Source organism: Anguilla anguilla, chromosome 8 (genome assembly GCF_013347855.1).
Source record: "Anguilla anguilla isolate fAngAng1 chromosome 8, fAngAng1.pri, whole genome shotgun sequence".
Lineage (NCBI taxonomy): Eukaryota > Metazoa > Chordata > Actinopteri > Anguilliformes > Anguillidae > Anguilla > Anguilla anguilla.
In genome coordinates, this window is record NC_049208.1 from 14,829,592 (window position 1) to 14,845,669 (window position 16,078).

At 39.7% G+C, this 16,078-nt stretch overlaps 1 protein-coding gene across 2 annotated transcripts in view; it reads right to left on the bottom strand.

Moving 5' to 3' along the window:
- LOC118234423 (dipeptidyl aminopeptidase-like protein 6) overlaps positions 1–16,078 on the bottom strand; it is a 162,277-nt gene that overhangs the window by 133,929 nt on the left and 12,270 nt on the right. The window contains exon 1 of one of the 2 annotated variants that reach the window (XM_035430944.1): positions 14,171–14,737. The exons of the other annotated variant lie outside the window; for it this stretch is intronic. Within the exon in view, the coding sequence (XP_035286835.1) occupies positions 14,171–14,221 (51 nt within the window). The 5' untranslated portion in view covers positions 14,222–14,737. Of the gene's footprint in view, positions 1–14,170; positions 14,738–16,078 lie in introns of those variants that run through there. 2 annotated transcript variants of the gene reach the window in all.

Genomic DNA, 16,078 nt, shown 5'->3' on the forward strand with positions numbered 1-16,078 from the left:
GATTTGACTAAAATACTAAAAAGTACTGTAAATAAAACTTAAATCCCTGAGTGGTATATGGATGGGGGGAAAATCTCAAGTGGGGGAAAAAAAAAAAAAAAATTAAAATGTGCCAGCATATAGCACATGTATTATTATAACAAGCAAAGTCAGGTCCTGCAATTTACCACAGGAAATGTAAAGGAGTGATGGCCCAATATGTTATTTCACGGATCACACTTCATAACCGTACGTTCTGAAGGAATAACTGGTTTAGAGATTCATGGTTCTCATAAAGGCTGGGACATAAAGTTGGCTTTTCCTTTTTTCCACCACACTCTATAAAGATGATTTTAAACAGCTCATGCAGCACTGGGGAGGAAGAGGGCTTTCGCCAAACGTGGGCAGTTAAAACACACTTTGGTTTGTTTGTAGGATTTTGGGATGTGCTGCCTGATATTATGTGGTGCTTCACCACCTCTCTGGAAACGGAGCAGCCAGCCATGCCCCTGTGATCATTTTTAGTGACACGAAAGTGCTAAAATCACAGGGTGCGCTCGTTTGATAGTACACAGTGCACATCTGCACAACCTTCATAAACATATGTTTTGTATTTTCTGCAAAAATCTGTTCATGTAGGCCCACAGACATAGGCAAGTAAATGCTTTGCTTGAAAGCATTTCAAAATATATATATATATATATATATATATAGTGAGCTCCACAATGTTTGGGACAAATACTGACTCTGTACTCCGCAATCTTAGATTTGTAATCAATCATGTGGTTAACATGCACACCCTCAGCTTTTTTCAAAGGGCTTTTTTTATGCATTTTGGTTTCACCATATAGAAATTAAAGCACTTTTTATACATAGTCCCCCCCATTTCAGGGCATCATAATGTTTGGGAAAACGGCTTCACAGGTGTTTGTAATTAGTCTGGTGTGTTCAATTGCTTCCTTGGTGCAGGTATAAGAGAGCTTTCAGGATTTGGTATTGATTCTAGGCTTTTGATTGCCTTTGGTGTCTGTTATTGGCATTTGTCAACATGAGGACCTCAGCTGAGTCAATGAAAGTAAAGGAAGCCATTATGAGACTGAGCAATAAGAACAGAAAAACAGTCAAAGACATAGGCCCAACCTTAGGCTTACCTATATCAACTGTTTGGAACATCATTAAGAAGAAAGAGACCTCTACAGTTGATGACTGAAGAATTGTCACCATAACCAAAAAAATTACCCAGTCAGACAGATCAGAAACTCTTCAGGAGGGAGGTGTGGATTTTCCAGTGACTACTGTCCACAGAAGACTTCATGAACAGAACTACACTGCAAGATGCAAACCACTAGTCACGAAAACAGGATGGCCAGGTTACAGTTGCTAGGAAATACCTAAAAGAGTCTGCAGAGTTTTGGGAAAAGGTCATGAGGACAGATAAGACCAAGATTCACTTGTACCACAGTGATGGCAAGAGAAAACCGTGGAGGCCAAAAGGAACTGCTGAAGATCCAAATGCTATATACAAATCCCCCTGCACATGAGTGCTCAATCCCCGTCGTGACACTTTCTGGGCTGGACATCCCACCTCTATCTGTAACCCTCTCTGTTCTCCTCCGGTCTGAATAAAGAAAATACTAAAGGAGGGCGGACTGTCCGCTCTGTGTGTAAGAGAGAGAAAAAGATTCAAGCTGCCCTTTTCCTTTTTATTTACTATTTACAGCCTGCTACACAATGAGCTGCCATTTATTGTATTTTTTGCTGATCTGGCAGACTTCTGGAGTTTAATTACCCCCCCAGTAACGCTGAACACACATTTGAATAATAGAAGGTCTAGTGAAACCCAAAGCTTGTGCGATAAACACTCCCAGAATATCGCAGCATGAGACTAATTCACATCAATGAGCCGCATCTCTCTTCCTTATGCATCTATAATCAAGATCGCAAGTTAAAACTGCCAAAATTAAGAATTATTCTTTTCTATTATTCCCTGTTTCCCTGTTTTCCGAGGTGCTCATGAAATTTTAACATATTAATCAATGCGCAAAAAGGCTTTCTCAGTGTACTGGGAGCAAACAGCATTTGTAATGTCTGTACTTTAATTAAGACAACACTGATACAGATCACTTGTAAGACTGTGCATCCTGCTGGGTGAATACGTTGTTATCGCCCAGTCAGGTGCAGTTCCTCTTCCATACGACAGGAGGGGAAAATATTATTATGCACTGGGGCTTCTTGTAAGAAGAAGATTTATCACAAAAGATATTTTTATGTAAAAGAGGCATCGTGCCTGGCCCTTATGGTTTACAATTCAGCTCCCCCCCCCCCCCCCCCCCCCCCCGCTGCAGCTTCTAGAAGATGTGCTGTAGATGGACTAAAGGTTACCTTTGTTAAGAGGGAAGAGGGGAATCAGGTGGCTTGGGTTATATATACATATAATGCCCAGTAGTTGCAGGACTACCCTTTTATTGTAGTATTTATTGTAGTATTTTATTACTATCCTATATGTGTTATACATTAATATTTGTATAAATACAACATACTTCACACATTTACAAACAAAAAGAAGTGAAAAAAAGGTATACAGATACTTCAATAAACACTGATACGTTGCTTGCATAAGTATTCATCCACTGTGCTCCAGTAGCTCTAAATGTATACAGTCCACGAGTAAAAACGTAATTTAAAAAGTCCTTATCGTGATTTCCGGATAAAAACATTTGCTTCTTTTGGAGGATTATTGATCCACTTGTGCAATTTAAGGGAAGACACAAACTTGACGCCCAATGGGCTTAAAATTATCAAAGGGCAGATTTAAGGAGAAAGGTACAAAAATACATCTAAATATTTGGATATTACAGTGAGAATTGCCGGATCAATAATTAAAAACAGGAAGCCGCATTGTAGCATCCAGACGCTGCCAAGAAAAGGCTGTCCCTCCAGTCTCAGTGACCAAACAAGATGAAAACTGGTAGAGAGAAGCCACTGTGAGGCCACACACACGGCAGGCTCGCTCCAGAGGTGGCATTACTTTGAAAAAGAACTGTCTCAAAGTCCTCCTGAAGTTTACTAGAAAGCATGAGAACAAGATTAACTGTGTTGGAATAAAAGTAGACCAGTTTTCCATATGTTTGAGCATAAACTATAGCTCATTATCTGTGTCGGTTATTTTATACAGAATTTGTTTCCCTCATTTCATTCATCAAAGGTGCCAATAAGTCTAGACTTGACCATATGTGCGTTGTGCATGTATCCTCTCAGTCAGCACTTTTTGGAAACTTTTTGGAGACTTCACAAGCAATGCTGTCTTTTCTCAATAACACACAGGAGGAGTAGTAACACTATAAAGACAGGCATCCATATCAACTGTGAAGAAAGGGGGGATCATAGGATTGGAACAAAGCACAATCAGGCACGGTATACAAATTTTTGTGTACGCATAAAATAGTCTTATTGGCAAACCATCACAAATTTTTATTTCTATATTTCCCCATCAGCGCGTTTTCTTCAGAGCCCGCTGAAGGATTTTATGGCTTAATTCTTTTCCTGGATGAGTCCCTGATTGCTTTGCTAACAGAACCGTGCTAAATTCTGCTTTTCTCACACGGCAGTGAGCCCTTCACAGGGAATTCAAAACAACGCAGGCAGATTAATTCAATCCTTAACCACAAAGAGTTAATAAAAAAACATTTTGGGAAAACGGCAGAAAGCACCACCCTCCCCACCTCCCCTTATTTTTAATAACATTATGTAATAAAGTTTGATAATTCCGTACGGTCAACTCTGCTGTTGTGAATGGCTTGAGCACAACAACAACAACAACATTTATAGCCAGGGTGGCTAGGCCATGCCCGGCTCCTGATTCTTCCTCACTACCGCAGTGACTAACAGAATCACTGGCACAGAACACACGGATGCCTGGACTGAAGCCACACGCCGCCTCCTGTTTGACTTTGAATTTACATTCTGTGTCCTGCCTTTATATTTGTACACACAACTGCCGGAGTCAGACTGCATAACTTATGTTTTCAGACGCCTCCATGTAAGTCATGGGATTTTACAGCAGATGCTCATTTTTAACAGTAAACAGTATCAGTAAACCACTGACACGCATAGTGCACTACAGTGAATAGCAAATTTGTTTTCCATAGAAACCAGTAGGCTACCCTAAGTATCATGTGCCATGTATGTATGTGCCTTTCATTGGCTGTTGCACGGTGTTATATCGTACAGTACATACATTATGGTTAGAAATAACTAAACTTAATATTTCTGTAGTAACGCATCATTTACAATGCCTTCTGTATAGACACAAGGTTAACCCAAAGGGAATACCTGGATAATTCCTACCAGGATATAGCACCTTGGATGCTTGCTCTATTTCAGTATGCACCCTGTCCCCATCGATTTAAACCGTGTGCCTCTTCTCACACCCTCTGCATGTAAGCGCTCTCTCCCTCAGCACTCATAAATAAATGCCTTTCCTCTGTACCTACTTAACAAAATTATCAGAGTTAAATCAACTCTAAAAGAGTTTATAGAATCCAAACATGCTCTATTACAGTTAAGTTACAGTTGGTTTTTCACAGTGAATTTTACATTACATTACATTACATTACGTTACAGGCATTTGGCAGACTCTCTTATCCAGAGCGACGTACAACAAAGTGTATAACCATAACCAGGAACAAGTGTGTCGAAAACTCTAGAGGGAAGTACAGTTCCAAGTGCAGGGAACGTTGCGTATATTTTGCTGTGTATGCCCCCGTGTAACTCTACCCTCTGGTAGGTAAGACCGATATAAATGCAGTCCATTTGGTCCACTGTAGGCATGCACCAGAGCCATTCCAGTTGTGGCCTACCATAGAAGTATTTTTGGCTATTTGATCCTTCAGATAAATAAACATGTCGTTATTCAAATCCATCAAAAAAATCTCTAGATCTGCATCTGCACCATGTCAGCATACCTCCCATCAGTGACAGAATAATAATAAACAGCTGTGCATACTCGGAGAAGGCATCTGCTTTGTTTACATGAGCGTAGAACATTTATAAATAGTATGCGGAAAATGTTTTGCCTGTATGCTGCATTTTAGAAAAGCACCTGCCCCTCAAGAAAAAGAACCATGCTACACCCCTTGTCCCATGTGAATATTTACCCTCTCGCCTGAAACTACATCCCCCCCACCCCCACTGCTACCATTGACAGTATCCTGTGTCACCCTCAGCAGCTTGTACTTTGTTCTAATTTATCAAAGCATCAGTCAGCTCCTGTCCACAGTCCTATACTGGCTGGACTCCAGAGTTCTTCAACAGCAGGGTGTTCTCTCTCTCTCTCTCTGCCTCTCTCTCTCTATCTCCCTTCTCTCTCTCTCTCCATCCATACCATTCCTTCTTCCTTCACTGGTCGAATAAGGAACTATTTTTTGGCACAGTCTATGCCTCTTATAGACAATTTACAGTACCGAACATTGTAGTCCAAAAATTTACCCAGCACGTCCCTCTGGCTTAACCACCAGTGTGAATATGTATGTATGTATGCATGTGTGTGAGAAGAATGGTTGATACATTCGTAAAACAGATATTAATATTAAGGGAAAGGCTTGTACTGGTAAAATAACACCATCCCTGCTGGACTTGTGGGGATTAAACCCACAAGTGCATTTATTGGTGCTTTTTTCCTGCACTTTAATGCAAACATGCTGGTATGTGTGGTCAGCATAGCCTCCTGTTACACTCCACGAGAGACTGCCATAACTATGCTAAGACGGGACAATGAGATTTTTTCAGTCATTAAAGTACCATCCTGAATTCTGATTTACGACGCAGGGGATGTTTCAGTCCCTCGGCCACACATTCACCCAGCATTCAAATGACCTCACGTTACCCTGAGAGTCCACAGGGTGCGGACAAATGCCAAATTTACACCGGGGAACCGTAATGAGCGCTTCATTTGTTCTGTCTTCTCAAAGTTAAACAGCACGACGCATACAATGAAACATGAGAGAAACCGATCATTTATTTACCGGTGGCAATGAGAGGCAAGTGCGCAGCAAGTAAGGAGAAATCTGTTTCTTTTTTGCGTATGCTGAAAACTGTAAAACCTGTTCAACGCGGTGTTTCTAGCTGTTTTCACATTATTAAATCGCTAAAATCATAATCATACGAGCTAAACGTTCATGTTTTTAGCATAGCCTTTATTACCATTGGTACCATATGCTACTACATACAAACCATTGATTACTGCTTTAATGTTTAAGCGTGTTAAATCGGGCTCCCCATTTCCCAAAAGGGGTGTTTCCGCCCCAACCTGGTAGCTAACTGATCAAGCAGTGAGGCACTTAATTATGCCTTGGTTGACCAGAAAAAGTTCATGGTGAACACGACTCAGCGGAGGGTCAGTTCCGCAGTCAGTATATATATATATATATATATATATACACACACACACACACACACACACACACACAGGCAGTAACATATATAGAGACAGTGTAGAAACAACAAATATTATGGTGACAGCAGACATCCTTCCAGGAAATGCAGTGGCTTGAACGAAGTATTCAGGATCAATCAAAGAGAAAAGCCGTAGGACAGGTTGGCAGAACCAAGTGCTCATTTTTAAGCGAGAAAACAAGAAAGACATCCAGTGATGTCTGCATTTTCAGCTAGTCTCAGCAGCGCATTGTGCTCATCTAGCACACTGTAGGGAGGGTGTGGTCAAGGCTAAAGCTTTGATTTCTTTTTCCCCATTTGAAACTGTACAAGGCCATAGATGCTAAATACATCATAAATATATTGACTGCTCCATCACAGCATGGTCTTAATGCACCGTGAATCTGCTGCACCTGAGTGTGTGGGTGTGTGTGTGTGTCTGTTTGTGTTAACGGCATATGAGATCATATCTAGTAGGTTACGTATTTGTGTAACATTTTTACCAGGATAAATAGCTAACAATGTTTTCATTGTTGATAATGCAATGTGTGGGAGTTCATTGGATTTAAAAAGGCTTTTTTGTTGTTCTTGACTGGTACATGGTTTCTTTAAGTTACTTTTACAACTGTTGTACTCAGTATTATTTTCTTCAATGATATTGTATTTGATTTTTTAAAAATTATTATTATAAATTTGAATCACCATGTGTATCAAGGCATGTATTGTATCACAACCCATGAATCAGGATACATATTGTATCGAGAGCCCCTGTATTGGAAAATGTATTGCAACACCTTTTTCAGGATATGTATTATACAATGACCCCTGTATCATGATATGTTTTGTATCATGACCCCTTAATTATAATATGTATTATATAATGACCCCCACATCAAGACACATATTGAATTGTTATTCCTGTATTGGGATATGTTTGGTATCCTCTATATCCCCTCTACTATGATATGTATAGTACCCCCTATATCCCCTATACCAGGATATGTATAGTACCCCTATATACCCTACATTGGGATGTGTACAGTATACTACCCCTGAAATATGTATAGTGAGGCTCCTGACAATACCCAGTCCTAGTACACGAAATGCTCTTATGATACAGGTATCTCTTTAAATTCACAGTACTAATGTGAGCTATTACTGTTTACTCGCAGTAAAGTTTTATTTAATGAAAGAAATACAACTTAAAAAACGACACCACTCAAAATCTGAAGACTCAGCTTTCCTTCGTTTTAGCTGTAAGATTAAACGCAACTAAGTTTTTTGAAGTTTTTTTTTTTTCCACGACCGCAGCGCTAATTGTCGCATCCGAGCATATGTGGGAGCCGGCGTGAGCATCTGTCAAGGAGCCGCGTGATCCGCAGACGCCAGCGCACCGTCGTTCTGCATTCTCTCAGCTCTTCGGGTGGCTGGCTAGAAGGGCAGGACACTCCATCACCTCCAGACACACAGCCCACTTCAAGGAAACCGACTCCTCCACCGCCAAAAATTCCCCCTTCCAGAAGGACTTACTAAATGCCCGTCAGTCGCTAACATAAATATGGATCGACATGACACAGAAAGTGCGCTCAGCCCGCTGACGACAACCAGTACACGGTGATCTTAAAGGTAGAGTTAAGAGTGTCACTCACTAGAAAGAGGGGCATGACTAATTCAGATTTAGTGTAATGCTGTTTGCTTTTGTTTCTGGATTTAACCACAGGAAGTGAAGCGCTTCATGTGCGTTCATGACTACACGACCTCACTGGCACTGCCACACTTCATACTGTTACACAAGCAACTGGCCTAATTTTGACGAAAAGCTCATATTTAAAAAACAACTAGCTTAATACACCTCTTGTGAATTGCCACTGCTGAACGGGGCTAAAATGAATTTCTGAAAATACCTGCGATACTCTGTTCAATTCTCAGTTGAATACTTCAGACAAATTACAATCTTTCGGTAATAGAGGTGAGCAGTATCAGCATAAACAGGGAGGGTACTTCATAAGATCATTATGTCTGAGGCCACATGCTGGTTTCCTAGGAGACAACAGAACATTTTTATAGATGTCAGTTACAAAGTAACAGCAAATAAAAACTGATTTCTTGGATTGGACTAGTTGCAATGACTTGCCTTAAGATTACTAATTCACTAATTATTATCTACCAATTGTCAGAGTAAACACAATTGTTCTGCACAGAAAACTCTTGATTTAAGAAAATAGCTAAAGTAACTGAGTGCAAAAAGACAGCCAACATGGCAGAATAGAGGTAAAAGATTATTATAGACAAATGTGGAGAAAGCAATGCAAAATTGAATTCTACAGTCTATCCCAATTACAGATTAAACCCAACATATCTAAGGCATAGATGGATAATTGAAGAAAGCCAGCTGAAGGTTAATTTCATAAACTTGAGAATGGCATCGAATGACTGCACATATTCATGTATGCCATTGTCTTTATATGGCATATGTATGTCTGAATGGTAAATATCAACTCTCACAACCAACAGAATCATTTGTCGGAGAAAGATTCATAAGATGCATGCTGTTTATTAAGTACTCTATACTACAAAGCAGCTGCACTAAATCACAGAAATACAAATGGCATAGAATTTTTAAAAAGTTATTAAATATACACAGGAATGGGTCATTTTACATCCAGTGTATGGACACATTTCTACCTGATTATTCATATTTTCTGAAATCGTAATTTGTTAATCAGGGCTTCAATCCAAGGTGACCTTAAATCTCTAATGAAACTGCCACAAAAACAGACTACACAAAAATGCTTTTTGTCATGCTCTGACACACTCTGCAAGGCTTCAGAATTACCTCACCAAGCATCAAAGAGACTGTAAAAAGTAGCACTGAAGCACTGTGTTCAGTTATACATTAAAGAAAACTTGTGCTGGACAAAAGGTCAACATTTAAAATGTTGAGGTTTCCCTCTGCCTATAGACTATAGACTTATTTATTGGATGAATCTACTCTCCTGATCTAACGCAGCACAGCTTGTTCACCTGATCTTCACCCCAAAACGTACCATAAGAATCAGCTGGGCGTTACACCCCAAAAAAGCCACAGGTATGAGTAAACACATGAAGCTGTGATTGTACTAATCCCGGTAAATGTGCATCATTGAAATGTAGTCCTCCACTGGTGAGGGTTAAATCCCTGTATGTCTGGGGAAATTTGCAGGCAGCACATTGAAAGGGAGGGTCTGAGAAGCACGACAGCACAGAGCAGCTGGACTCAGTCAATGGCCTTGCAGGCAATGTGTGGCGTGGTCTGCTTCGGGAAGAGTTGAATTTGTGCGTGCCTACCTCCTCCCACGCATACACACACACACACACACACACACACACCTCATCACACACACACACTTCAAAAACAGGATGCCTGATTATCAGCACTTGTTAAAGGAACCAGAGACAGCCTAGTTGTCGCTCAATGTATGTTTCTGAACTCAGAGGTCGCCCATGATTTTAGTTATTCATGCTAAAAAATGAGGACAGTGACATTAGCATACCTCAAAAGTGTTTCAGTTGAGACATGATATACCAGTGGCAATTAATGCAGATTTTTGCAGGGGTACCAGAATAAGCAGCATAGAAAATAACCACATACAGACACACACACATACCGACCCACCCACCCATGCACCCACACACACACACACTGCTACATTTCTATAATAATGAACTGCTATACTGTTGTTGCTGCTACAGCACTGTGCTGTAACATAGGAACATATTCATTATATTTTCCTTCATAGTATGTCAGGAACCTACCAAGTAATTCATGTCACAGACAGAAATATACAGTATATACATATATTGTGTTCTGTAAATAAGTGGAGTTTTACAAAAATTAGTCACTAAAAAAACCTCAGCATAGATATTACTGTGTGTGTGTGTGTGTGTGTTGGCTTGTTTGTGCATTTGCGCATGTGTTTGTTCTTTCTATGTGTGAGTGAGTCTGTGCATATGTGGGCAATGCCAGCACAAAAAAGCACAACCACAGTTGGCACTGCCATAGCCAAGGGTCAATAGCACACTTTGAAGCAGGTCATTACAGCAAACTCCAGTACTTTAATTAGGGGTGCCAATAATTGACTGGCTATATTGGCCAATACCGATGCCTCCCTGTTTTACATTATAGCACAAATGCAAACTGCAACCAAGTTTCCACATTCTTGGATGAAGTAGATGAGCAAAAACATCGACTTATGAAGGAAAATGTAATAAACCTCATTTGAAAAACTAAATATTTAAAATTACTTTATTATTAATTCAATTCAATTCAATTTTATGTGTAGAGTGCTTTTTACAGCGACACTACCCCAGTCTCTTTACGGAGGAAACAGAAAGGAAAATTGAGAAAAAAGCAGCAGAGCAGCTAATAAGCAGGGAGCAAAGGTCTGGAGAGTTACCCGTCCTCTGTATAGCTTTGCCTGTGAGTTTAGTTGGTAAAAATGATAAAGTAAAAATAACACCGTGATGAGACTTTTTTGAGCATGAAATTTTCACTTAGATTTTCATCAGCGCATCAAATGCATCACCTCTCTAGCGCATGTATTGCATCACCACTTTGCCCATAATCTTATTTTGTCCGCCAATACCGTTAGATTACTTCTAAGATATTATCAGATGAGACTGATACAACCCCAATATAAACATGCATCCCGATTGCAACAGGACGACCAAGCTACCAGCCCCAAAATGTATGCTCATAATTTGACAGGTTTTTGGGGGGAAAATCCAAAAAAAGGGAGACAGTGACAATCCCTCCAACGTTAGAGGGTCACGAGAGTGGAACTCAATTCCAACTCACCTCAAAGAACTCCATACCTTCAGGTCTTTTAACCATCACTTAAAACAATGGATGATTAACATACAAACCTGTCAGCACTGAGATGTCACTTGTCCTATGCTTCTGTGTCATGGCAGTATGTCTGTGTACCCTCCAACCCTCTAGCATCTGTTGTTGCTTGTGTTGACCACCTTTTTTAAATAACTGTGCGTGTATTTTTTTTCTTTGCTATGTATGTTTTACTGTTTACCTTTATCTTTTATCTTTTTAGGAAGCCTTTTTATAACACTTTGGCCGGGGACTACAGATGAAAATTAGCCTTTTGGCTAAATCTGGCATATTTACATTTGTTGTTGATTAATATGCACTGTCCCTTCTTAAATAAACTAAAAAATAAAATAAATAAAATGTGGGGTGGGGGGGCAGCCAGAGAGGAAAAAGGGGAGGGGGTTGGGGGAGCAGGGAATTACCCTTTGAGCCCCCAATCCTCATTCACCTGATCTTACTTTGTTTATCACATTTAACAAGCTCGCTATTTTAGAGTAGGTGAGGATCGCCCCCGCAGGTAATTCATTTTTATTGCATTTGATAGTTGCTCTATTGCGGTGCCTTTTAGCTCATCCTATTTAATAACTTTAATTATACCAATAAGCATTGTATTACATTATTATAATTTTTTCCATTCTAATGGTTTCTGCGAACAGCAACAACGTAAAGCTGACAGGTTAATTTAGGTAAAAAAGGCATCGCTTGTTCATTTATATCAGCATTAATGAAGAAAACAGTCCTGAAAAACAATGATGAACACGCACACACATTTGTTCGCGATGCTGATCAAATTAAGGCAAATTCTCAGCCGTCCAATTTACAGCTCATCAACCAACATTAGCTTGTTGCAACGCTGCCAGGCTTTACGGCCAAAATAGCTGAACTGTCGACGCTTTTGTAAAAGCCTGCGGAGTTTCTCCTTTCCTCAAAATGAGCATTCTTCAGGGTGTCAGCTTTTACTATGCCCATGCAACCGTCTCAGCCTTCAGCCTCTCTGGTGAGCATGTGATGTCGCATTGGCTTGAGGTTTTGACTTGAGTGTGGAAACCCCGCAGGGTTGTGCCAAAGCATATTTTATTCATAACTGTGAGAAAATGTTGGGTGAAAACCGTACACTAAAATCAGGGGTACACAGAGGAGGAACGAGAGGTCAGTGTGTTAAATAGACTTTAACCTATTTTATGAGTCCAGTAAGAACACTCTATTTGTACTCTATCACAGTTAAACATTCTGCTATCAGAGCTGATTTTACACTGATTTTATATATTTTCTTTCTGAGGATTTTAATACAGTTTGCCACTATCTGGTGTAAACCGTATTACATCAATGAAACTGTGATGAGAAAGATTTTCAAGTGCATGTCAAGAGCACTGTGAAGAAGTGTTTGTACTATTAGAAGTGTGTGTTGTATTGCATCTGTATTCGTAGAATCTTTAATGAAACGTTGAGCAGATGTCTTTGAGCAGATGCACTGGTTGCATGCAATTTTTCACAGTATATAAAAAAGCTGTCAATCATTTCTAACACACAATAAAATGTGTTTAATCAACTCTTACAGAGTACATATGGTCCCATTTTGACCCATATGGGCTCTGTAAGAGTTCAATTAACATTGGAAATTGTACTGTGCAGAAACGTTAAGGTCATTCTATTATCAATATTCTGGCGTGTAGACCACTTTTTACATTAGTATAATATTATTTTGTATAATTTCCGTATTTGTTTTTATTTTTTATTTTATTTTATATCCATTAGGGTGTTATTTCTCACTTAGTTATAGGACTGGAATAAATCAAACAAAAAGCAGCTGGAACTAAACTATAAATCCCACAAAGGCATTAAATAAATGGTAGTACTGCGTGTAATGTTAAAAATGCATGGAAACGCAAAAAAGCCCCCATAAACCATTCGTTTTTTATGCCTTGTATCGAGAACTCCTGGGAGTTGTGCTGTGAGTGCCAGCCGAATCAAGAAACGATAGGGGGGATCTCAAATAAGATTTCTTTAACACATTTCATATTTAAACTGAAGCTATTCCATTTTGACAGGCTTCAGTTATGCTTTTTTTGAAAAAGTATTTTAAAATAACACCGAGAACGCAAGACCACGGTCACGCTATCCACTGTGCATTAATTTGGGAGGCTACAACTGAGAATAACACCTCTATTTAAAATAATGCACAATGTAGGCTAAGTTTATCTAAGGGGAAATGAACCGCAATTTGCCTATTGCCGGAACTGAGACTGCTTTCAACTGCGTTTCAGCGAGTAGACTAATAAAAAATGAAGCTGTAGTTCCCTCAAAGTATAAACAGGTAGGCTATTATAAATAGGTATAACGCCTTTCGTGACTGGTGATAACCTGTTTATTTATTTGTCTTTCTGTTTTGTTAGTTTGTTTGTTCATTTATTTTCATTTATTTCAATTGCTATGTAATTCCAAGGGCAGCCATAGAAACACAGTCAGCCAACTACTACCTAGGACTTGCCCATACGTATATGCTACTGTGGGTAGGCTACTGCCTGTCAAAGAGACTTCAAACAGCAGTTATGTCGCCTACTTACAGTCAACCAGTGCCTGCTTTATTTTTAAGGCCAAAATACTGAACTTAGCTTTATGCATTTAAAACAAATAATTCATAGAATAATATTGACATTTTATAAAGCTGCAGTAGTGAAACAACGTACCGCTTTGCCTGTGCTAAATAGCAGTGTTGATAGTTGGGAGCTATCCTGGCCAGTAAAACCAGCTAGCTATCTCTTTCTTTTTCCCATTTCCTTAATCGCGGACAAAACTGTGAAACGTTTACTTTGGATAGATTCGGTCTCCTGGATGGTCCAGGCGCCAAATGAATTGAAAACATTACAACCCGAATAAGAATCACTTTACACTCACCATCATGTTCCCCTGCATTTTTGCCGTTTCGATTAATTTTTTTTCTTTCATTGCTTCCCTTTTTCAAAGAATCCGCTGGCAGTAATTCTGTATGCTGATGACCGTCTCTCCGTGCAAGTATAGCCTTCTGTCGAAGGTTTCGCTGAGTTCGCCCTGCAGTCCGGAATCTGCCTATATAGTTAAGCAACCAATATAGACCGCTGATCTTTTGCGTTTTTCAGAACATCCTGTTGATAATAGACGCGTGTCCCCAGTCCTAACGCGTCCAATAAAATCAGTCAGAAATGGACGAAACGTAATTTAGCAGGATTTTAGGGAGATTGACATTTTGATGTCGGAGACGTGAAAAGACTCCAGATAGGGTGATTCGCGTACAATCCGCGCGTATCTAGCCTTTGCTCATTTTATTTATTACGCTGACCACGCGAGATTCCGTCCACATGTATTACTGCGATCAGGCTCTCAAATCTGGGGCATGCACTGCTTTCAGAATATAAATAATGTTTCTGCAATGCACATGGCGTTTCCATGGGTGCATTCATTTTGCCACAGCGAGAAAACCTTGCGAGGTGGTAGGGCGCTACAGTGGACATTATCGGGATTTTTAAAAAACGGGCGCATTCAGTGGTTGTGCCCAACTAAAGTGAGGACTTCATCAATGCAGACGTACTTGTGTGCAGGTGAGTTTTGAACCAAAGGGAACGTTCCTCGCCTGTGTGTCTTATGGGAATAAACTCTGCCAGCGACCCTGAACCAGTAATGATAACGTAACGGTCACCAATGCTCATCCTTTTCCGGTATAGTACTTTATCCAAGGTATATCCCCCCCAAAAAAACTAATTTCATTCTCCTGTGATGCAATAATGAAACGACTGAAAGATTAGGGTCAGGGACATTAACATAAGTAGTGTGAGAGGTGCGACTTTTAATTCAACCTCCTCCCTGAGGAAACCATTAATCATACCCTAGATTGTACTGCCACAAAGATGTACTGCAGGCCTGGCGCCACAATAAACGTGTGTATGATATATGACCCTTTTAAGATGCCTTTCCTGTCCCAGAGGAGATATTCAAATTTTGATTACAACGATAAAAAGTAGGAGTGTTTGGCTTTGACCAATTAGTGGCTTGGCCATCATCATCATTATCGTCATCATCGTTCTACTTACAACTCATTGCTGTTGTAGATAATAATAATACAGAACATTTTCGTTAATCTTGCCAAATGTAAAATTGTGCATGCTGAAAATAATTTCAAATAGGAGTACGTGCTAAGAGGGTACATATTAAAATGTGCTCCTTAAGAAAAAAAGACTCAGGAGAAATGGAGGCTTAAAATCATTTAGATATTGTGCCAAAGCAATAATAAAGGCAAACCGTATGCTGGGAACACGTCGAAAAACATACAGAGTATAGATCAAAGAACGTAAATATTACACGACGCATACAATAGACCATATGTCACGAGTTCTGGGCACCACACTATATGAAATAAATAAAAACTCCTGAGAAAATAAAGAGAAGGGTAACTAAACTGGCTTAAATTATCAGACAAGAAGTTATAAATAATACCTTAAGGCTCAGCAAAAGGTACTTGGAGGGAGGGGGGGTGGATTTTTTATTTATTTTTATTTTTTTATATATAAAGGAATCATCAGCAGACTGGAGGCATTGGAACATATTGGTGTGCTGTATTGTTTTTTCCTCATGTGACTTTTCCCACTTTATATTCTGAGCATCTGCGAGGGGCACATACTGTGCAGCACCAAGATTATATGCATAAGTGCGTTTGGCCAACGTACATTTTGGTGAAGGGCTTTCCGAGGTGCAAATGACCAGAATGTTTGCAGCTGTTTTTTCACCCCGAAATGTGTAACACATACTAAAGCGCTGTGTGTCTACACAAGG